The sequence below is a fragment of the Mobula birostris genome, chromosome 8, assembly GCF_030028105.1.
Source record: "Mobula birostris isolate sMobBir1 chromosome 8, sMobBir1.hap1, whole genome shotgun sequence".
Taxonomy (NCBI): Eukaryota; Metazoa; Chordata; class Chondrichthyes; order Myliobatiformes; family Myliobatidae; genus Mobula; species Mobula birostris.
Window position 1 is genome coordinate 160120905 of NC_092377.1, and position 26132 is coordinate 160147036.

Genomic DNA, 26132 nt, shown 5'->3' on the forward strand with positions numbered 1-26132 from the left:
GTGTTACAAGATTCAGTGGCTGAGATGGGAGAGACTGGGCATACAACTGTTGCCCGGCTGCTTCACCAGTCACAGCTTCAAGAGAGCGTGGTGAAGATAAGCCACTGTTGAAAACCAAAATTGAGGTTTTTGACCATCAGACTAAATGCTATGTTTGGCGTAAGGCAAACACTATATATCATCAAAAACACACATCTCTTCAGTGAAGCATGGTGGTGGCTGCATCATGCTGTGGGGATGCTTCACTGCAGTGGGCCCTGGAAGGCTAGTGAAGGTAGAGGGTAAAATGAATGCAGCAAAATACAGGGAAATCTTGGAGGAAAACCTGAAGAAGTCTGCAAGAGAACTGCGACTCGGGAGGAGATTTGTTTTCCATAACCCCAAGCATAAAGCCAAAGCTACACATGAATGGCTTAAAAACAACGAAGTTAATATCCTGGAGTGGCCAAGTCAGAGTCTAGACTTCAATCCAATTGAGAATTTGTGGCTGGATTAGAAAAGGGCTGTTCACTCACAATCCCCATGTAATCTGTCAGAGCTTGAGCAGTTTTGTAAAGAATGAGGAAAAATTGCAGTGTCCAGATGTGCAAAGCTGATACAGACCTTTCCACACAGACATCTGCTGTAATTGCTGCCAAAGATGCATTGAAAAAGTACTGACTTGAAGGGGGTGAATATTTATGCAATCAATTATTTTTTGTTGTGTATTTATAATTAATTTAGATCATTTTGTAGAGATTTGTTTTCACTTTGACACGAAACAGGCTTTTTCTGTTGAGCAGTGTCAAAAATGCAAAATTAAATCCAACGTGATTCAATATTGCAAAACAATAAAACATGAAAACTTCTGAGGGGGGCGAATACGTTTTATAGGCACTGTAAGTTGGATGTGAGTCTGGATGGGGATGTAAAGAGGTTTCAAGATTGCTACCTAAAAACTAATTAAAAATCTGGCAGATGGAATATAATGAAGAAAAATATAAAGCTTAGCCAGTGTAGCAATGTATACTGTAGATCAGCGGTCCCCAACCACCGGGCCGTGGACCGGTACCGGGCTGCAAAACGTGTGCTACCATTGGCTGCAAGGAAACGATATGAGTGAGTTGCACCTTTCCTCATTCCCTGTCACGCACTGTTGAACTTGAACATAGGGTTGCCAACTGTCCCGTATTTGCCGGGACATCCCGTACATTGGGCTAAATTGGTTTGTCCCATACGGGATTGCCCTTGTCCCGTATTTCCCCCGCTAAGGTAGAGCGTTCCTATGAAACTTTCCTTGCCGAAATGGCGTAAACTGAAGAAGCAATTACCATTAATTTATATGGGAAAAATTTTTGAGCGTTCCCAAACCCAAAAACTAACCTACCAAATCATACCAAATTACACATAAAACCTAAAATAATACTATCATATAGTAAAAGCAGGAATGATATGATAAATACACAGCCTATATAAAGTAGAAATAAAGTATGTACAGTATAGTTGGGAAGATTAAGCCAAAACCGATTTGTGGAATTGAAATGGGCACATACTCGCATGCGCACACAGGTGCTCGCGCAAGGCTTCATGGTCATGGTAGTATTTCTTGGGGTAAATTGTCCCGGGATTTGACTGCTACTTTTGTCCCTTATTTGGGAGTGAGAAAGTTGACAACCCTAACTGTAAAAGACATGTTGTGGTGAATTTAACCCTACTTGAACAACACCCCCACCCCCCACCCCCGGTTCAGCTGGTCCACAAGAATATTGTCAATATTAAACAGGTCCGCGGTGCAAAAACGGTTGGGGACCCCTGTTGCAGGTGCTCCAGTTCCCTCCCAGATTGCAAAAACATGTACGTTGTTAGGTTAGTTTGCCAGTGAAATTTACCCCTAGTGTGTAGATGTGAGGTAGAATCTTCCGGGAGTTGATAGAGAGAGTACAATGGGTTGGGCCTTAGTGATTTGTTTCTCTTTCTGACTCTAAAGATCAAAGTAAATTTTATTATCAAGGCACACACGGTATATGTCACCATATACAACCCTGAGATTAATTTTCTTGTGGGCATACTCAACAAATCTATAAAATAATAACTAGAACAGAATCAGTGGAAGACCACCCAACTAAGGTGATCAACCAGAGTGCTGAAGACAATAAACCGTAGAAATACAAAAAGAAGAAACAATAATATGCATAAATAAGCAATAAATCTTGAGAACACGAGATGAAGAGTTCTTGAAAGTGAGTCCATTAGTTGTGGGAACATATCAATGATGGGGCAAGTGAAGTTGAGTGAAGTTACCCCCTCTGGTTCACAGGCCTGATGGTTGAGGGGTGATAATTGTTCCTGAACCTGGCGGTGCAAGCCTGGAGGCTTCTGTACCTTCTTCCTAATGGCAGCAGCAAGAAGAGAGCACGTCCTATGAGGAGGGCGCCACTGCTTTCCTGTGACAGCGTTTCACGTAGACGTGCTCAGTGGTGGAGAGGGTTTCACCCAGGATGGACTGGGCCATATCCATTACTCTATGAGATGATTTTATAAGATCAGTTTGTAACTAAGGGAACAAAGGTCCAGTCAATGTTTGGGCCTCAGATGATTCTTGTCCGCATCAACAGCTTAGGTAGGAAGAGTGGAACATCTCCAGGTTTACTGAAGACACAAAGCTAGCTCCAACAATTTTCTGATACCATTCAGAAGTGTTTTTCAGAGAGATCCAAGACGAATCAGAGAAAACAAACATGCAGAACATCAGCCAAAAATGCCCATGTACTGAACACCACCTCACCCAGTGCCAGACTGTCCAGAATCTGGGATACACTCAGCATAAGCAACCAGTCACAGAGTAATTACATTGCCATTTCTTTCTCAGTATGCTTTTTTGGCCTTTGTTGTGTCTATCTGCTGAGGAAAGCCATTCTAAAAACCCTGACGTTCTTCCTCAATGGCATTTCTACTGCAGTGCCGATGATGTCCGCTTCTCCCAGTGGGTTGTTCTAGCACAGCCACAGGCTGGTGTGAACTCTCACCCAGGTATTGACTGTCTACAAACAGCAGGACAACTGTAACAGGATCAATGAAAGATCAACCAGAGTGCAGAAGACAACAAACTGTGCAAGTGCAAATCGAAATAAATTGCAATAAATAATGAGAGCATGAAATAATGAGATAAAGAGATCATTGGTTGTAGGAACATTTCAATAATGGGGCAAGTGAGTGTAGTCATCCCCTTTTATTCAAGAGCCTAATGGCTGAGGGGTAGCAATTGTTCCTGAACTTGGTGGTGCGAGTCCTGAGACTCTTGTACTTTCTCCTGATGGTAACAGCAAGAAGAGAGCATGACTTGGGTGGTGGGGATCCCTGATAATGGATGCTGCTTTCCTACAACAATGCTCCATATAGATATGCTTAATGGTGTGGTGGGCTTTACCTGTGATGGACTGGGCCATATACATTACTTTGTGTAGGATTTTCTGTTCAAGGGCATTAGTGTTTTCAAAGCAGGCTATAATGCAGCCAGTCAATATATTCTTCACCACACATCTGTGGAAGTTTGTCAAAGTTTTAGATGTCATGCTGTATTTTCACAATCTCCTAAAGAAATGAAGGCATTGCTGTGCTTTCTTTGTAATTGGGACAGGTCCCCTGAAGAGGTAACACTGAGGAGTTTAAAGTTGCTGACCCTCTCCACCTCTGATCCTTGGATGAGGACTGGCTCATGGACCGTGTACAGCAAGAGGTTCAAGGTTCAAGTTTTATTGTCAAAGTATCCATGTACAATAAAACTCAGCTATTTGTCTTCTCCAGACAGGCATGAAATACGCATGAAACATTAAAAGAAACAAAACAGAAAGAGGAGGAAACATTGACTGATAACAACGATTATGCAGCACAAATCAATGACTGTCACCAGCAAGACAGTCCAAGTACCTACCCATCACATTCAATGGCATAGCCACCACTGAGCTCATTCTGAACAGTCACCTTCCGACAACCATCAGCCACATAATAGGCATGCAAATTGGAGACAACACAAACAGTCAAAGTTCAAAGTAAGTTTATTTTCAAAGTACGTACATGTCACCATATAGTAACCTGAGATTCATTTTTGTAGGCGTTCACAGTAGAACAAAGAAATACAACAGAATCAATGAAAAACTAGAGAGAGAAGTAACCAATGTGCAAAAGATGACAAACTGTGCCAATACAATAAAATATACTTAAATAAACAAATAAACAAACAGACAGTCAGACAAATAAATAATACTGAGAAGATAAGTCTATTTATTTATTGAGATATGGCATAGAATAGGTCTGTCTGAGCCACACTGCCCAGCAACCCCACTCGATTTAACCCTAGCCTAATCACAGGACAGTTTACAATGACCAATTAACCTACCAACTGGTAGGTCTTGAAACCATACAATAGGCAATAGACAATAGGTGCAGGAGTAGGCCATTCAGCCGTTCGAGCCAGCACCACCATTCCCTGTGATCATGGCTGATCATCCACAATCAGTACCCTTTTCCTGCCTTCTCCCCATATCCCTTCACTCCGCTGTCTTTAAGAGCTCTATCTAACTCTTCCTTGAAAGAATCCTGAGAATTGGCCTCCACTGCCTTCTGAGGCAGAGAATTCCATAGAACCACAACCCTCTGTGTGAAAAAGTGAGAATATACAGTCACATACAACCTCTTTACAGTCAGTGGCAGGAATTGAACCTGGGTTGCCTGTACTGTAAACCGAAGTGCTAACCATTATGTTATCGTGCCACCCCATTAAGTTGTAGTCCTTAAAGTGCCTCCACAGGTTGTGGAATCAGTTCAGAGTTGAGGTAAGTATATATAAAATCTACATACTTACACAAGACAGTGAAAAATAATTGGTCCAGTAAAATATACTACTGCGTTCACGGGCAATTAGAGATGGGTAATAGATGTTGTTTTCATCAGTAATGCCTATGTCACACAAATTAATACAGGAAAACAGAGAAATAAACCTCAGAGATTCACTCACTCACCTGGCAGACTCCTTCCATTCCAACTCATCTCCGTCATGTTGCAGGGTGTCCATCTCTGTGAACAGGGTCGGAGTTGGCCCATCGTCCTCTTCTCCTAGGATGTACTGCAGGCGCTCAGCAGCTGGGGAAACTGTGTACAACAGGGGTACAGAAAACCCGTGTCACATTATCTGTAGCATGTCGCCCTACGCGAGCCTCGCTCAAGGCGCTTAGGACAGGGGTTTTCAACCCTTTATGTCATAGACCAATACCACTAAACAAGATGTCTGTGGACTCCAAGTTGGGAACCGGTGACGTAGAACCTGATGGTTGGTCTCTGACTCCCTTCCACACCTCTGGTCAAGTTGGGAGTAATATTAAATTCTTGGGTAACCCTTTTCCTTCATAAACTCGGTTCTCTTGACAGTGTTCCCATTCAACAAACTCTAAATTGATGGGACTTACATGAGGACTGTAGAAGATTGACCCCAAAACATCAGGTAGCATATGGAATCAAGTACAGTATGTGAATGTATGGGGTGTCCAGGGAGGGGTAGTAGCTCTGGTGGAGGGGCTTGTCGTGTCCATTCCAGGGCAGCTCGCTCACCTTTGATCCCCACCGGGCACTCAGCTCTCACCTGTTGCCCTAGGTAGCCGTTTGCATGGGACAGCGGCCTCACCCCGGTACACTGCTTCAACAGGCAGGCTAAACCAGGTGAGGGTGGCCGGCAGCCTCATACCCTGGTGAGCTAGGGACATGCCTACCCCAGCATGTGAAGTCAGCTCCGGCAGACTGGGCGGTTGAGATCTACAATGTGATTTAACAAACAGGGAGATGCTACTGCAACACTCTGTGGAGAACGAAGGAGATGACAAGGCACAGGAGACATCAGGGTCATCCACTACAACCAAGGAAGACCCCAGTTTGTGATGCTTGTTCGTACCACTGGACCTGGATTTCAGAGGTTGAGAGAATGGATATACCCCATTGCAACAACTTTTCCACTTTTAAAACTCTCCTGAACAGGTTTCCTGTCAACGTTGGACTTGGCGGACAACCGCCACATGAGAAACCTGAGATGACCTCTATGTTTACGAGACAAGGAATGCCCACTGTTGTAGCTGTGGCTCTGTGTGCTCAGCTTATGGGGTTTATTGAGATTTCAGTTGCCACGGTTACCGCGATTCAGTAGGCTAACTCATGAGGGATAGTGTGGGGTTTGAAGGGTTATGTGGTAGTGGAGTGACTACGACAGGAAAGTGAACTAGGCCTGCTTGGGCTGTATGTAATAGAGTTGAAATCAATACCCTGCGATCAATGCAACTGAATTAATGTCAATTCTCTTCCAAACTCCTCAAGACAGTTGCGTCAGAGGCAGCAGAATATTGACTTTCCAATCTGGCAATGGGCAATAGTTTTGTGTCATGGCACCTCATCAGTTCACCTTATACATAACTGATTTTGTTTGATGTTTGTACCTTTCTAGTCCTGAAGGCTCTTGACATGAAACACAAGCCGTTTATTCCATCTCTACTGTCACAGTAAGGCCGAACTCAAATTGGAGGAGCAACACCTCATTTTGTCTGGGTGCGCTTCCAACTTCATGGCATGAACATCAATTTCTCCTACCCCCTCCTTCCTTTTCTCATTCCCCATTTAGCCCGTCTTTTCTCCTCACCTGGCCATCTCCTCCTTCTGGTGCCCATCCTCTTCCCTTTCTTCCATGGTTCACTGTCTTCTCCTATCAGATACCTTGTTCTTCAGCCCTTGTCTCTTCCGCCTATCATCTCCCAGATTCTTACTTCATCCCCCTTCCATCCACCCACCTTTCTCCCACCCCCCCTCACCTGGTCTCACCTAACACCTGCCAGCTTGTACTCCTTCCCTTCTTTTGCCACCTTTTTCTGACTTTTGCCCCCTTACTCTCCAGTCCTGATGAAGGGTTTCAGCCTGAAGTATTGTTTGTTTACTCCTCTCTATAGATGCTGCTTGACCTGCTGAGTTCCTCCAGCATTTTGTGTGTGTTGCTCCAGATTTCCAACATCTGCTGAATCTCTTGTGTTCATGGTTTTGTCTTTGCACAGTATCTGAGTCAATGGGGCAGGTCTAGACCATTCAACCCTTGTACCTACTTTAAATAACAACATCGAACCTGCCTCAACCACTTCTGCTGGAAGCTCGTTCGACACAGCTACCACTCTCTGAGTAAAGAAGTTCCCCCTCATGTTACCCCTAAACTTTCGCCCTTTAACTCTCAACTCATGTCCTCTTGTTTGAATCTCCCCCACTCTCAATGGAAAAAGCCTATCCACGTCAATTCTATCTATCCCCCTGATAATTTTAAATACCTCTATCAAGTCCCCCCCTCAACTTTCTACGTTCCAAAGAATAAAGACCCAACTTGTTCAACCTTTCTCTGTAACTTGGGTGATGAAACCCAGGTAACATTCTAGTAAATCTTCTCTTTACTCTCTCTATTTTGTTGATATCTTTCCCATAATTTGGTGACCAAAACTGTACACAATACTCCAAATTCGGCCTCACTAATGCCTTGTACAATTTCAACATTACATCCCAACTCCTATACTCAATGCTCTGATTTATAAAAGCCAGCATACCAAAAGCTTTCTTCATCACCCTATCCACATGAGATTCCACCTTCAGTGAACTATGCACCATTATTCCTGGACCCCTCTGTTCTACTGCATTCTTCAATGCCCTACCGTTATTGATACTCTTCAGAGATTGTCTGCTTGGCGTCAGAGGTTGCATAGCTAGGCCTTGTGAGAGACATCAACTGTTCCCATGGCTTCACGTGACCCTGATCCGGAGGCTACACAGGTGCTACACCCTGCCCAAGGGTGACCTGCAGGTTAGCGGAGGGAAGGAGTGCCTTATATCTCCTTTGGTAAAGACGTATCTCCACCCCACCACCCATTGATACCATTAACGTCCACAAATCTAACCATTGTTCTTGAAATCAATCAATGACAGATCCTCCACAGTCATCCACAGATCCACCAACCTCTGAGTGAAGAAATTTCACCTCATCTCGGCCCTAAACGTCCTTCTCTTTCCTTTGATCATCAACTCTAGAAATAGCCGGATAAATAATCGCCCAACATCTCATCTATCAAGTACTCCAAGGATTTTGTTTGTTTTATTGGGGTCACTTCTCCTTGTTCTGAAATCTAGAGAATGGAGTGGGACCATGCAGTTTCTCATTTCTCCCTGTGCAGGGCCCAGACACCTTGTTCCATTTCAGTTAGGCCACATTGTCACTTACATCATAAACAGGAGAAAGTCTGCAGATGATGGAAATCCAGAGGAACAAGCATAAAACGCTGGAGGAACTCAGCAGGTCAGACAGCATCTATGGAAAGGAATAAGCATCGACATTTTGGACTGACATCCTTCCTCAAGGCAGGAAGGAGGGGGGGCGGGGGAGAAGATGCCAGAATAAAAAGGTGAGGGGAGGGGGAAGGAGGATTGCAAGAAAGTGATAATGAAACCAGGTGTGTGGAAAGATATAGGGCTGGGAGAGGAAGGAATCTGATAGGAGAGGAGAGTGGACCATAGGAGAAAAGGAAGGAAGAGGGGCCGCAGGGGGAAGTGGTAGGCAAGTGAGAAGAGGTAAGAGGCCAGAGTGCTGAAGAGAAGAAGCGGGAAGGGGGAGGGAATTTCTTTTAACTAGTTGGAGAAATTGATATTCATGCCATCAGGTTGGACGGTACCCAGATGGAGTACGAGGTGTCGCTCCTCCAACCTGAGGGTGGCTTCATCTTGGCTCAAGAGGCAGCCATGAACTGTCACTTACATTCTTGCTTCCAATTAAAGCTTAGCCAAACTCTTGTGCTTTGTGACAGCTGCATACTGTGTAAGGGAAGTTCTTATCATAAAAGTAAAACGTCAAAGATGCACCACCCACAGCAGCAAACCCCTGCCCATTCCTACCTGTCGGTCCATGGCCTCCTCATGATGAGGCCACCATTAGGTTGGTTGAGCAACACCTCATTTCTTCCGGTTAGTCTCCTACCTGATGGCATGAAAATTAATTTCTCTAACTTCCAAAAAGTTCTCTGGCTGTCCATTCAATCTATCCCTTTTATCTTGTACTCATCTATCAAGTTACCTCTCATCCTCCTTTGCTCCAAAGAGAAAGGTCCTAGCTCGTTCAACCCATCCTCATAAGACATGCTCTTCAAACCAGGCGGCATCCTGGTAAAACTCCTCTGCACGCTCTCTAAAGTTTCCACATCTTTTCCATAATGAGGCAACCAGAACTGAACACAATACTCCAAGTGCGGTCTAACTTCCATTACCCTGTGGCTCTTGAACTCAATGCCCCAGCTAATGGAGGCCAACAGTTAATACATTGCTCACCATAAGTCACCTACCCGGACTAGTCCCGCCTTTCTGCATTTGATCCATACCCATCACACCCTTTTCAATCCATGTCCCTGTCCAAATACAAACATTGTCATTGTATCTGCTTCTACCACTGCTTCTGGCAGCTCATTCCACATACACACCACTCCCTCCTTGTGAGAACCTGCCTCTCAGCTCCCCTGCAGATCTTTCCCCTCTGACCTTAAACTTCTGGCCTCCAGTTCCACAATCCCAAATGCTGGGAGAAAAACTGTGACCAACCAGCTTAGCTATACCTGTCATCATCTTATATACACCTTTATTTTCTATCAGTTGAGATTCACTCAGAGCAGGGGTTCCTAACCTGGGGCCAACAGATCCCTTGCTTAATGGTTGGGAACACCTGATTTAAAGGCTTGATATGGAGCCTTGGTATTTTCTAAGACCCGCTTAAGATCCTGTCAGTAAATGTAATTTTTAACTTCTGGCCCCTCTATCGCTTTAATCCTCTGACTTCTTCAGGACTCCTAATGGAGTCCTGCCCTCCATGAGAAATAGATTCTGGCTATCCATTGCAGCTATATGTATAGGCATCCTTTAGTCTCGTGAGACCATGGATTTGCACCTTGGAAGGTTTCCAGGGCGCAGGCCTGGGCAAGGTTGTATGGAAGACCGGCAGTTGCCCATGCTGCAAGTCTCCCCTCTCCACGACACCGATGTTGTCCAAGGGAAAGGCACTAGGACCCATACAGCTTGGCACCGGTGTCGTCGCAGAGCAATGTGTGGTTAAGTGCCTTGCTCAAGGACACAACACGCTGCCTCAGCCAAGACTTGAACTAACGATCTTCAGATCACTACACGAACACCTTAACCACTTGGCCACGCGCCAACAATTACAGCTATGCTTCTTACAAATTACATCCATCCGTCAGGCCATCCCCCCGGCCTCCTTCACTCCAAGGAAAACAAACACAGCCCATCCAATCCCACACCTCTGTTAACGGCCTCCAATCCAGGTATCAGTGCAACACTCATGTTTGTCTAGCACCACCCATATTTAAATGTAGCTTACGTTGCCATCAATGCTACCCCAATACTGCCCCAATACCACTTCCAGGTGGCAAGGTAGGGTAGCTGTTAGAGCACACGATTACAACCTCAGGGCATTCTGAGTTCAGAGTTCAATTCCAGAGCCACGTGTAAGGAGTTTGTCCAATATGCTTGTAAGCAGCTCAGGTCTCCTCTGGGTGCTCTGGTCCTCTCACACAGTACAAAGACGTACAGATTAATAGGTTAATTGTGTGGGTTGCTGGGGTCTGGTTCCCTCACACAGTCCAAAGACTTACGGGTTAGTAGGTTAATTGTGTGGGTTGCTGGGGTCTGGTTCCCTCACACAGTCCAAAGACTTACGGGTTAGTAGGTTAATTGTATGGGTTGCTGGGGTCTGGTTCCCTCACACAGTCCAAAGGCATATGGGTTAGTAGGTTAATTTTGTGGGTTGCTGGGTGGTGTGGGTTCGTTGGGCTGGAAGAAGCTGTACTAAGTTGTGGCTAAAGGGATCAGGGGGTATGGAGAGAAGGCAGGTACAGGGTTCTGGGTTGGATGATCAGCCATGATCATACTGAATGGCGGTGCAGGCTCAAAGGGCTGAATGGCCTACTCCTGCACCTATTTTCTATGTTTGTATGTATCTTTAACCAAATAAAAATAAATAAAATAAATAATGGGAGCAAGTTCCACCCCCCGCCCACTCAGAACTTACTTCTGAGTTTCATGTTAACTTAGAGGGAGAATGGTCATCAGAGCCATCACTTCCAAAGCCACACCTGTGACCCTGGTTCACCCCTTCCCCCCACCCCATTTTCCCACCTCCCACTGATCCTGAGGAGGATTTTCCACACGCTTCAGCTAGTGTCCACGAGTATTCTCATGATGCTCACCTCTGCTTCCCAACCAGCTTTCCCAGACCCTACTACACCTCCAAAATACCTGGTTGTTTGTCCGACTTCAAACTCTGGAACAACAGAAACTTCCTCCTACCAGACTTGGAGAAGAGAAGCCATCATCTTCAAACCGCCTCAGAAAATCTTCTCGGACCCCCTACTCCATTTCCCCTCTCTTGCTTGAAATGGAACTACTTGCCACCTTTGTGAGTTATAATCTGCCAAATCCTGGAATGGGTTTTAGACTGTTTAGTGTCATTACTCAGCCTGATTCTAAACCATCACAAAAGTCCCCACCTTTGTCTTTGATTCCTCTGCTCTAACACTCCCAATAAACCTCAGGAGACCCAGAACAGTTGGCTCTGCTTAAACAAGTCCTGTTCACTGATCTGTCTTTGTTAATATAACATTCCTGTTAAAATGTTTCCCAGTTTTAAAATTCTGAAACTTGCTTTAAACCCCTCCTTCTGTATCTTTGCAATCTCTGTCACCCACTGTCTTCCACTGTTTCTGGGAAAGTTTTCACAGCTACAATTTAATCACAAAACGCTGGAGGAACTCAGCAGGTCAGGCAGCATCTATGGAAAAGAGTAAACAGTCGAAGTTTCAGGCCGAAACCCTTCATCAGGACTCTAATGAAGTCCGAGTCTGCTCAGTCCGTTGCTTTGGATTTTCAATATCTTTGACTAATCTTTTAGTCACCAGTCCTTGCAACTCTGTCAAGGATCAGAGCAAATTATTGCTGAACAGTTTGGGCGAGCTTTAATCTCCAAGCTTCCATTGCTGTTTACTCCTGTACCAAACCCTTGGAACGGACTCTGCAAAAGCCAGCAGGCACATAGTTGAGCTTGTGTACTATGGAAGCAGGTTCACGGGTTCTGTGTCCTTCACACAGAGAGTGGTGAATCTGTGGAATTCTTCTTCACACAGGGAGTGGTGAATCTGTGGAATTCTCTGCCACAGGAAACAGTTGAGGCCAGTTCATTGGCTATATTTAAGAGGGATTTAGATTTGGCCCTTGTGGCTAGAGGGATCAGGGGGTATGGAGGGAAGGCTGGTACAGGGTTCTGAGTTGGATGATCAGCCATGATCATACTGAATGGCAGTGCAGGCTCGAAGGGCCGAATGGCCTACTCCTGCACCTATTTTCTATGTTTCTATGAGACAGAGACACTGATTATAAATAAGCATATTAATCACTTATTTACAAACTGTAAAAGATTTGACCAAACATTTAAGCCACCCACCCCCCCATCAAGTTACACAAACTACAAAACTAAACTTTCAACAAACAGATACTTAGCTAAGAGTGTGGGAGGGCCTCCTAAATCTGGAGCGTACTTTCCCAATGGTTCTTCGGCACTGGTTGCAATGTCAGTATGACTGGACCTTGGGCCTAAAGGAAAGAGACCAAGCCTCCTGCATGTGCTATTCTTATACCCAAGGTGCTTGAAACTGGACACTGGTGATGTGGCACACGAAGCAACCAATGGGAAAGGGCAGCTGCATATTTTTTAAACAGGCTGATCAATGGTCGACACAGAAGAAACAGCTTTCGACCAGCAAATCGGGAATCAAACTCAGGTCGCTGGGTTGAAAGTGCAGCACTCTACCACTGAGGAGTGTGAGTGAGCCCAATTGCAGACAGGAGTTGATGTGCAGATTCCAAAGTAAGGTTTGCTTTCTTTTAGCCAAGATCAGGCAACCAGTCAACTCAAAAGTGCAGTATTCCAAACACAAATTCAGTAATCCAAGATCTTAGTGCACAAATGGGATCCGGAAATGGCAGGCAGTAAGCGGACATAAAAAACACAGAGGGAAGACAGCCAACTATCTCTTGTTACTTACATGATCACACCGTAAAACAGCAGAGTAAGGTACGGGAAGCAGGGTTTAAATACACCGACATTAATTGGGAGCATGTGCAGTCAGTGATCAATAACAAGAGAGTCCAACCAGTTCTGAAAAACCCTTCGGGGCTATGTCTGCCCATGCAGGCCAATCTCAGAATAGACTGGAGTTCTAACACACACGTGGCATGAACATCGATTTCTCTAACTTCTGGTATTTTTCTCTTTTTCCGTTCTCCATTGTGGCTTTCACCTTCACTTCTCCTCACCAGCCTGTCCCTTCCCTCTGGTGCCCCTCCTCTTCCCTCTCCTCCATGGTCCACTCTCCTCTCCTTTCAGATTCCTTCTTCTTCTGTGATTTACCTTTTCCGCCCAGCACCTCCCAGCTTCTGACTTCAACCTGCCTCCCCCACCCTCTGACCTTCTCCCTCACCTAACATTTTCCAGCTTGTACTCCTTCCCCTCCACTCTACCTTCTTATTCTGGCTTCTTTCCCCTGTCATTTCCAGTCCTGCTGAAGGGTCTTAGACTGTTTATGCCCCTGCCTAGCTGCTGCCTGACCTGCTGAGTTCCTCCAGCGTTTTGTGTGTGTTGTGCTTAGAGAATCTTGTCCACCTTGAAGTGATTTCCATTTTCGAACAAAACTGGAAAAAAAGTACTTTACCGCCAATGCTACAGCTGTCTATTGTGGTTTTTAGCATCTCTGGCACTGACTTCAAGAGTCCACAGCTGGGTTTTGGCATTCGTCTCTACGGTCCCAGCAATCTGCAGGTGATCCAGTCTGCAGTCCTGCTGTTTCGATGGACTACACCAAACTCTCGGCTAGGGGCTTTACTCCTGTTTCCTTTGTGTTTACCGGCATGTGCTCTACTTCAGCCTGGAAAGGTTAATCCCATTAAACAGGCTTTTACTTCTATTAATGATCCCTCCATAGTGCAGGCCTGAATCAAATTAAAGCTCCATCGTACTCCCGGGAATGAAGTCTTGCTATGCCCTCTTTCCCACTGTTTACCTATCACTTCTAAGTCTGCTGGATCTTCTAAGCTACAAGTGCAACATTCTGACTATGAAGCAATTGTAACTAATTCTTCTGGGCAGGAATTTCACTTCCTCTGATTACTAACCAATCCTACAACTCCACTGTCTTGGAGAATGCTCTCTGAAAGTGGTGACAGAGGGCAAGCCCAAGGTCCAATTGCTTCACTCTTTTGCAAATTAATTATGAAATGTTTAACTCTACTTAATATGCTGGGACTGCACGGTAGGGTCAGGCTGCATGAAGAGTGACAATGAATCACAAGGTGGTCTATGGTGACGTAAACACTTAGTGGCCAGTTTATTAGGGTCTTCCTGCACCTAATAAAGAGGTTACAGAGTGTATGACCGTGGTCTTCTGCCCATCTACTTCAGGGTTCAACATGTTGTGCATTCAGGGATGCTCTTGCACACCACTGCTGTAACACGTGGTTATTTGAGTTACTGTCACTTTCCTGTCAACTTGACCCGGTCTGGTCATTCTCCTCTGACCTCTCTCATTAACAAGGTGTTTTTTTTTCCTCACAGAGCTGCCACCCACTTGATATGTTTTGAATTTTGCATCATCCTCTGTAAAATCAAGAGACTGCTGTGCATTAAAATCCCAGATCAGCCGTTGCTGAGATACTCAATCCACCCTATCTGGCACCAACAATCATTCCACACTCAAAGTCCCTTAGATCTTATTACCTCCCCATCCTGATGTTTGAACAACAACTGAACCTCTTGACCACATCTGCATGCTTTACTGCGTTGAGTTGCTGCCACATGATTGGCTGATTAGATAGTTGATTTGAGCAGGTGTAAATTAGCCTCTGTGTGTACGTATGTACTTTGATAATAAATTTATTTTCGACTTTGAGAGTGACTGACATTCTAAACAAACAACTTGATCACTCAGTGATGCACGGTCTATCCAGAACACTGTGTTTCCAGCAGCATCAGTGGGAGGAGAGAAGTGGTTGACATGTCGGGACAAAGCCCTGCATCAGAAAGGAGAGGTGGCCAGCAGAGAGAGGATATGGGGAGTGATGGGAGAGGACTTCAAGGCAACGAGTGGGTTGGTTCCCAATTTGTCATTTGCTATTTATAGTTTTTCATGAATTCTATTGTATTTCTTTATTTTCATGCAAATGCCCGCAAGAAAATGAATCTCAAGGTAACATCGATGCGCTTTGATGATAAATTTACTTTGAACTTTGAACTCCCACACTGACCTGCGTATCCTTGACCCTCTCTGCTGCCAGGATAAAATCCAATGCAAACTATAGGAACAACACCTTATATTCCACCTACAACCCAATGAATATTGAGCTTTCCAGTTTTAGATAACAGCACCCCCTTTCCCCTGACACCCATTTCTTCCCTCCTCCCCCTACTTGATCATCCTCCCTCCTATTTTTGTTCCCCTTCCAACCCTCCCTCACAGCGCCCCCCACAACAATCTTAGTATCTTCCTCTCCTCCATCCTTCAAACACAGATTTTCTGCCTCCCATCCACCATCTTCTATCTGCTTCCAACTGTCATTCACCTCTCCTTTCTCCTCTTCATTCATTATGTGCCATGTCATATGATGTGGCCGATCATGGTCTCATGGCCATGTTTGTTCTTGGCAAATTTTTCGACAGAAGTGGTTTACCATTGCCTCTTCTGAGCAGTGTCTATACAAGACGGGTGACCCCAGCCATTGTCAATACTCTTCAGAGACTGTCTGCCTGGTATCAGTGGTCACATAACCAGGACATGATATTCGCCAGCTGCTCATACGACCATCCACCACCTGCTCCCATGGTATCAAGTGGGCGGCTAAGCAGGTGCTACACCTTGGGTGACCTGCAGGCTAGCAGAGGGAAGAAATGCCTTACACCCCTTTTGGGTAGAGATGTATCTCCACCTGCCACCCTCGATCACCTCAAATGGTTCCTATTCTCACCTCCTTTACTTATCAGACTGGTGTTCCTGCTCATCTCCCTCCGGCAGCTGTCTTCCATTTTTGCACTCTCCCCTCCCCACCTTGTTGCATCTGTTGTCGAGTGGGTCTATTGTCTTGATGAAAGGTCTCAGCCCGAAACATCGACTGTTTATTCCTCTCCGTAGATCTTGCCTGACATACTGAATTCCTGCAAATTTTTGTGTGTTACTCTGGATTTCCAGGATCTTGTGTCCATTTGTTGTTTTTCCTTCTTTCCCCTCTTGTCTGCCTCCATCTATCATTCCCCTGCCATCATCTCCTAACTCCACCCCCCTACATGGCACCGCATGCCCATCACTTTACACCCCTCTCCAATCCACCAATCACCGCAGAGTCCTTACTTGCCACACCTCTCCTCTGGCTGTGTCGGCCATCTTGCCTTTCCGCTCTCTTCAACCTAAAATGTCACCATTTCCTTTCCTCTCACAGACTCTCCTTGACTCAGATTGTGTGTTGCTCCAGATTCCGGCATCTGCAACCTTTTGCATCTCCAATTTGATCCTTCATCCTGCCATCCCCTCCTTTCACTCCATCCTGTCATCTGTTGGAACTGGCTCCAGACTGGATATGGGCACTCTCCACTGCCAGATTCTTAAGACTCTTAGAGCATACACCAGGCAAAAAGGCCCTTCAGCCCACACCAGCCATAACTCCAAGAGACATAAGAGCAGAATTAAGCCATTTGGCCATCATGTCTGCTCTGCCATTCTATCATTGCTGATTAATTTATTCTTCTCAACCCCATTCTCCTGTCTTCTCCCTGTAACTTTTGGTGCCCTTCAAGAACTTGGCAACTTCTGCTTTAAATATACCCAATGACCTAGCATCCACAGCCATCCATGGCAATGATTTCCACAGATTCACCAACGTCTGGCTCAGGAAATTTCTCCTCATCTCTATTCTAAATTGATATCCTTCTATTCTGAGGCTGTGCCCTTTGGTTTAAGACTCTCCCACCATAGGAACCACCCTCTCCGTGTCCACTGAATCTAGTCCTATCAACTACCCTTTTACATTAGCCCTACACTAATCAATTTTATAAAATTCTCCCTGCATTCTCAATAATTCCCCCCCCCCCCACTCACTTACATTAAGGGACAATCCTCAACACACAACTAACCTCCTAACCTGCTCGCGTCTGGGATGCCGAAGAGGAGACCCATGCAGTTGCAAGTTGGACTTGAAAACTCCACACGGAAAGCGCCCGATGTCAGGATTGGACCTTGCACCTATACTGGCTGCACCATCTGTAAGTAACACTTCCCATGTTTCATCTCGCATCTCAAAGGCGTGCTGGTTGATTAATTGATTGCCCACTGCAGGTTGTCCCTAGTGTGTAGGAGAGTTGTGGGATCTAGTGGTGTTGATGGGAATGTGGGGCGAATTAACACAAAGGGAAATATATAGGACTAGTGCAAATGGACAGTTGATGGTTAGTATGTACTCAGTGGGCAGAAGGGCCTGTTTCCATGATGAATCTCTCTGTGAATATGAGCCAATAACAAATCAGACAGTTCATTCGTAATGTGCCGTGTTGTATGATGTGGACGATCAAGGTCTTTCCATGATTATGATTGTTCTTGGCAAATTTTTCTGCCGAAGTGGTTTGCCGTTTCCACCTTCTGGGCAGTGTCTTTGCAAGATGGGTGACCAGAACCATTATCAACACTCTTCAGAGATTGTCTGCCTGGTGTCAGTGGTCGCATAACCAGGACTTGTAATATGCACCGGCTGCTCGTACGACCATCCACCACCTGCTCCCATGGCTTCACCTGACTCTGATCAGTGGGGGGGGGGAGGGGGGCTAAGCAGGTGCTACACCTTGCCCAAGGGTGACCTGCAGGCTAGCGGAGGGAAGGAACACCTTACACCTCCTTTGCTAGAGACGTATCTCCATCCCTCCACCCTAAACAAACAGTAGCTTGTTCTGCTGACCTTTCAACCTAATCCAACATCAACCTCACCCTTCCCTCCCACATAACCCTCCATTTTTCTTTCATCCATGTGCCAGTCTTAGAGTCTTTTTAATGTCCCTAACGTATCTGCCTCTATCACCACCCCTGGCAGCACGCCCCATGCATCCAGCACTCTGTATAAAAATCCTGTTTATGTCATCCCCCTCTATACTTTCCTCCAATCACTTTAAAAACATGTTCCCTTCTAGTAGCAGTGTAAGTGGTGATGCTGTCCACTCTATCTATGCCTCAACATCTGATATATCTCTGTCAAGTCTCCCCTTATCCTCCTTCACCACAAAGAGAAAAACCTTATCTCGCTCAATCTCTCCTCATAATTCAGGCGGCATACTTGTAAATCTCCTCTGCTCTCTCTCTCTCTAAAGCTTCCACATCCTTCCTATGATGAGGTGATTGGAAACGAATGCAGCAGACCACTGGAAATGCCCCTCAGCGTGGAGAGCACTTTCACATGTACAGTGCCTCCACACATTGGCTTATGGATCAGAGGCACGCTGGCCCCATCAATACGCTCCAGCTCAAGCATCTGCAAGGAGCAGGCAGATTAACTGTTTACCCTTCAAAGGAACACACAGGTTTGCTTTGTTTCTGAGAACCTATCAATTCTCTTCAGAATTCTGCCCTCCTGATCTCATTTCCCTTCTCTTGGTGACCTGCCCTTGGATTCACTTCTGCACTGACAGGCTGGCCCAGGTTTTCCTACACAGGACTCAACACTGGGAATTTTTACATATGAACTCGTGAGATCCTCTCACAAATATGTGCTCACACATAAAGAGAGAAGCATAACAACACACAGTAAGTATGCACTAACGCAGATACAGAAACACACCAACACACAGGTGCACACAGCGTATACATTTACACAGGTAAACACACACCAACACACAGATGCGCGCGCGCGTACACACACACACACACACACACACACAGTGGTACATGTACATAGATGCACATACACAGTTGGACATTTAGACAGATACACATACACCAATACACAAATGCACACGCACAGCCGTAGATTTACACAGATATGCACACCAACACACATGTGCACACACTGTATACATTTACACAGAGACACACACACCTGTGCACAGTCGTACATTTACACAGATACACATACACCAACAGACAGATGCACACACAGTCGCAAATTTACACAAATACACACACCAACACACAGATGCACACACATATTCGTACACTTACAATGAGATACACCCACAAACCAACACAAGGTACACACACAAATTTGTATATTTACACAAATACATACATAGCAGAACACAGATGCACACACAGTATACATTTCCACAGATACACACAGTCAAAACACAGGTACACATTTACACAGATGCTTACAGACCAACACACAGATGCATGCGGACAGTATACACTTACACAGATAAACACACACCAACACACAGATGGGCACACACATTTGTACATTTGCACAGCTACTCACACCAACATACATATGCACGTACACGGTTGTACATTTACACAGATACACACACCAATGTACAAGTACACACACACAGTATATATTTACACAGGTAAACACACCAAAACACAGATGCACACAAATGTTACACATTTACACAGATTCATAAACACCATTACACCAATACAGACACAGTATACACTTACACAGTTACTCGCAAACCAATGGACTGATGCACTCACAGGATACATTTACACAGATGCACACATACAGTTGCACATTTACACAAATACAGCAACTCACAAATGCTCACACAGTATACATTTGCACAGATAAACACATACCAACATACAGATGCACACATTCAATATATATTTACTCAGACACACACAAACCAACCCACAGATGCACACACACTGTCATACTTTTGCACTGCTACACACACACCAATGCACAGATGCACTCACACTGTATATATCAACACAGATTCACACACTCCAATGAATAAATGCACACACAGTGTATACATTTCGATGAATTCATACACACCAATGCACATATGCATCTACACAGTTGTACATTTACACAGGTACACAGACACCAATGCACAGATGCACCAGTGCACAGTATGCATTTACACAATGCATACACACCAATACACAGACACACACACACAGTATACACTTACACAGATTCACACACACACCAAAGCACAGATGCACATGCAGATGCATTTACTCAGATACACACTTACTAACACACAGATGCAGATACACTATACATTTACACAGATACACACACACACACACACACACACAAACAGAGCAATGCACTCACAGGATACATTTACACAAATGCACACACCAACACACAGATGCACACAGACAATATATATTTACACGGATACACACACACCAACACACCATTTGTACTGTTGCACTGATACACACATACACCAAAACATGGCATACATTTACACAGATTCACACACACTAATACACAGTTTCACACAGTATACATTTACACAGACACGTACACCAATGCACCAGAACACACACCAGTCATACTTTTTCACAGATACACTCACACCAACACACAGTGTACATTTACACAGATATACACACACCGATGCAGTGTCACACACAGACACACATTTGCACAGAGACACACACAGATGCCCACACAGTATACATTTGCACAGATACACACACCAACACACAGTCTTACATTTTTGCAAATACACACACAGTTAGACACAGATGCACACACTATATACTTTTACACTGATTCACACACCAAAACACAGATGCACTCAAATGTTACACACTTAAAAAGATTCACACACACTTGTACAGCTGCACTCATACACACACAGTATTCCTTTACACAGACACCCACACCCATGCACCAATGCACACACACAGTTGTACAATTATTCAAATACACACACACATGAAGACACAGATACACACACAGTCATACATTTACACAGATACAGACACACCAATGCACAGATACACACACAGTACCTGTATACTTTTACACAGAAAGACACACACCAACACACAGATGCATTTACAGTGTCACACAACCCATTGCATAGATTCACACACAGTATACAGTTACAGAGATAAACACACACCAACGCATGGATATGCACACACGGTATAAATCTGTATACTGTATGTACAGATATGCACACACCAGCACTCAGATGCTCACATGGTCGTACATTTACACAGATCCACATACACCTGTGCACAGATTCACAAACACAGTATACATTTACTCAGATGTACCCATACCAACACACAGATGCTCACACGTAGTCGTAGATTTTCACAGGTACAGGCACACCAACACAAGATGCACACACACAGTATAAATTTACAGATACCCATAGACCAACACACAGATGCACACACAGTTCTACATTTATTCTGATACACACACAAACACACCAATACAGATGCACACACAGCATACATTTCCGCAGATTCCCGCACAATGTGCACACGCAATCGTAGATTTAGACAGATACACACATACCAACACACAGATGTACGCACAGTATACACTTGCACAGATACACACTGACCAACATATCAGATGAACACAGAGTGCATACATTTACACAGATACACACACACCAATGCACTAACTGTATACCTTTACACAGATGCATACACACCAACACACAGATGCAAACACAGTGCACACTCACACAGATACAGACACAGCAATACGGGGATGCACACGCAGTTGTACATTTACACAGATACACCCACACACAGATGCACACACACTTCTGTACATTTACACTGATACGCACACACCAACACACAGAAGCACATGCACACACACCAATGCACCAAAGCACTGACAGGATGCTTGTGCATACACACAGTCATATATTTACACAGGTACACACACACACCAGCATACAGTATACATTTGCACAGATACACCCTCACCAACACAAAGATGAACACAGTGTATATATTTACACAAATATGCACACACCAAAGCACCAATGCACTCACTGGATACATTTACACAGATGCACTTACACGTTGAACATTTACACAGGTACACACACACCAACACACAGATGCTCAGACATAGTTGTGCATTTACACAGATACACACACATTAACAGACAATACATACGTACAGTATATATTTACTCAAGGACGCACAGTCCCACATGGATGCACACCCAGTTGTACGTTTACACAGATATACACACACACCAAAACACAGATGGACTCGTACACATTTACACAGAATGACACATGCACCAACACACAAACACGAGGAAATATGCAGATGCTGGAAATTCAAGCAACACACGCAAAATGTTGGTGGAACGCAGCAGGCCAGGCAGCATCACACAGATGCACACACACACTATACATCTACACAGATTCACACACACTAAAACACAGGTGCACACACAGTATATATTTACACAGAGACACACACACACACAAACACACCAGCGTGCCCAAGCAGTCATACATTTATGCAGATAGGTACACACCAACACACGGTCAAACACAGAGATATTCACACACCAACACACTGATGCACATACACAATATACATTTTCACAGATAGACACACACCAGTGCACAGATGGACACACAGCTCACGTTTACACAGATCCATAGACACCAACACATGGATGCACACATGGTACAAATATACACAGGTACACAGACACCAACACACAGTTGCTCACACACAGTCACACATTTACAGGCAGACCCACAACAAATCACAGATGCACATGTAATATACATTTACATAGTAGCACACAGACACCAACACACAGATGCTCAGACACAGTCATATGTTTACACAAATACAGACATACTAATGCACTCACACAATACACACTTACACAGATACACAACACGAACACGGACATGCACACATAGAGTATATATTTACACACATTCACATACATCAATACACAGATGCACACACAGAGTCGTATATTTGCACAGATATGTACATACCAACCACACAGTGTACATTTAAACACATACACACACACCAACACCAGATACACACACGGTTGTACACTTACACAGATGCACACACACCAACACAGATGCATGCACCCACACTTCAAACAATTGAAGATTCGAAGTACATGCATCGTCGCTATATCTATGCAGTATACAGCCCTTTAAACGTCTTTCCACAGACAGCCACAAAACAAAGAAAGAAAATGAAACACCTTGAAAGAAAAAAACAAGGACGAGGAAGACACACAAATAGAGATACTTCATATACATCCAGGCACAGAAAGATAGGCATATGCAGATTGAAATAAACACCTATTCATAGACACAGTCACAGATTTACATGTATGCACACACACACACACACACACACACACACACACGCAGCCACACATATACGCAGAATAACATACACCTACACGCAGGTACATACTCAAGCACATACAATGAGGATGCACTGATGTATACAGCTACACATATACACAGAAAAACACACACACACACACACACACACACACACACACACACACACACACAATGCACATACACCCATATACAGGTGCATAGGCACAACACACAGGCAGTAGGACAATGGGGTCTGTATTTCCTGACTAGTGTTTACAAGTGTACCTATTGACTAATGCAACTGTTGAACAATCTTTGCATTACTTTCAATTGTCTTTTACTCCTTGCCCGGAGGCCCGCGTCAGGTCCCCATCCCCGTCCCGCTCGGTGAACGCTGGCGACCTACTCACAGACACCTGCTCTCACGTCCCATCCACCAGCTGGCTTCAGCAGGCAGCAGGTAGAACGGTTCCTTGTCTTCATCGATTGAGCTCCGTGAGACTCACTGAAACATTCCACTGCATCACATGACGACTTTCTGGTTAAAGCCGTGAGAACTGTAAACTCTAAAAATGATTGTCCCTCTAAAATCAGAGACGGGTCCAGATAATTCCTTTGGCGCTGAAAGACACCTCTTCCCTGCAAGAGCTGAGAACTCCCTTGATATTTGCGGCACTAAAGTTCCGTGAGGTAAGGTTCAAGTAAGCAAGAGGCACGACCAAACACACTTTTTTACTGCGGTGACCCAGTTGCAGGCGTAACTTTGCTGAAGAAATGTAACTCTAGTCTGCGGAGCAAAGTGTTAACAGCTCAGCTGAGTGAAACTACATGAATTACATCAGTTCTGTTCTGGCCACAAGACAAGCCCTCCATTACTGGTCGCAAAAAGCACATGATAAAACAACAATAAACAGCATGGGTTTCAATCCTACCTGCTTCACTCCCACTCATTTTGCGGCATGCATTAACAGCAGGCCTATATGTGCGCAGGGTAACTTGTGGCTGTCTGAAAGAGTGTGTCAAACCCTGTTACACAGAGCCGCTCACCCTGGAGATTAAACGGAATAGCACGCTCTTTGCTGAGTTGAGTCCTATTGATGATTATGCCAAACCCAGTGGAGCTTACCCATTTCAATTCTGAGAAGGCTTTCACTTTAACTATTCCCGAGCCTTCACTAAAGGGCTCTTCGGTGTGCTGATGAAAATGATCCCTCTGGAAGGAAACGGGCCAGTCGTTTAATTGAAGTGGCCCCTTGATCATCCTCTGACTTCAAAGTTCCGGGAATAAAAGTTTAACAAGCGAATATCATTCCAGATTCACTAATGACTTTGCTCCCCGTGGGAAAGGGCGTGAGAGGGTGCACCTTTCCCCTCATGGTGGTATCAAGAACCATCAAGAATCAAGATTGCAGAATTAGGGATCACCCATTTAAGATAAAGATGAAACAAAAAGTTCTTCTCCCGGAGAAAGGTGAATCCTTGGAATTCTCCAACTTTGAGCGGTGTGCATTTGGAGTCACTGAAGATAATCTTGGCTGAGTTGGAATGGTGTTTGGCGCAGAGAAGTCAAGGGTTACAGGGAACGAGTAGTAAACTAGAATTGAGGTCAGGGATCCAATCAGCCATGGCTTTACTGAACGGTGGAGCAATCTGCAAGATATTTGACCCCGATCCTACTTTTTATGCCCTTGTGAGCTTATCCAGGACTGAACATTTCCTGACAGACCCACGAAAGGTTCAGAGGGACCCACTCAACTGAGGGGGTACTCACTTTTTGGCAGCTTGAGGAAGGAGCAATAGGTGCTTTTCCTTTCCCCTGAAAGGAGATGCTCTGACTAAGCCCCTTCCACCTCGTGTGCAAACGTTTTGAAGGAGAATGTGATCTAAGTCAGCCAGCCAGCTAGCTCTCTCTCCCTCCTCTGTCTTCCAGACTCCTGAAGACCTGCTGTCCCTACAGCACCACCTTTGAAGTTCTCAGCAGTGCGAGAGGGAGGAGGAAGGACAGGGACACAGGAAGGATAGGTGTTGTGTAGTTTTATATTTTTGTAAACGGCTGCTGGGTACAGACAGGGAAAACCTTTACTGACGATGTACCCTTCCTTGCTGGGCAAGAAAAGGAGTGGACAAGTGAACTGAGTGGCAGGGATAGGGTTGAGGGGCAGATTGGCCTCCTTGTATTCTCCCGAGCTCCATAATGAAGTTGTGCTGACAAATATTTCAAAACAGACTGATTAGTATTATGCACAGGACGCCCTGGCTCTCTTTACAAATGTAACCGGCTGGTGAGGATTCCAGCAGAGATGTGTGTTGAGATACTGGAGGACTAGGCAGACAGTGTGGCAACAGTTAACAGATTAGCATTCGCAAGGGCTGAGAGTTATTTGTACCTTGAATCCCGACTGAAAACAATGTGCCTTTAGTTCCTCGCAACTGTCACTGCTTTCAGAGTCTGGCAGCGAGTGCGTAGCAATCCCAACGTCCTTTGTACATACTCATCGGAAGCTGACCTGGAAGCTGTTTTGACCCTCGGGTGACCCCTTGGAAGCAGCCAAGCCACAAATGGCGTGCGGCTGTAACTGAGATCAGGCAGAGAGCTGGAGCTGTGGCTCGGTGTCGTGGATCTCAGGGCCGTGCCGGCAAGATAAAAAAAATGTCGCACTAGAGGGACCCCTGGGACCTTGAAGC

The 26132-nt window shown here is 44.9% G+C and overlaps 1 protein-coding gene across 1 annotated transcript in view; it reads right to left on the reverse strand.

The window, feature by feature from the left end:
• The window catches only part of LOC140201872 (electrogenic sodium bicarbonate cotransporter 4-like), a 133655-nt gene extending 109197 nt beyond the window's left edge, over positions 1-24458 (reverse strand). Inside the window, exons 1-2 of the mRNA XM_072266624.1 lie at positions 24380-24458; positions 4998-5127 (exon numbers count right to left, since the gene is read on the reverse strand). Of these exons, the coding sequence (XP_072122725.1) occupies positions 4998-5127; positions 24380-24398 (149 nt within the window). The 5' untranslated portion in view covers positions 24399-24458. The remainder of the gene's footprint in view (positions 1-4997; positions 5128-24379) is intronic.
• Between the last annotated feature and the right edge of the window lie 1674 nt (positions 24459-26132).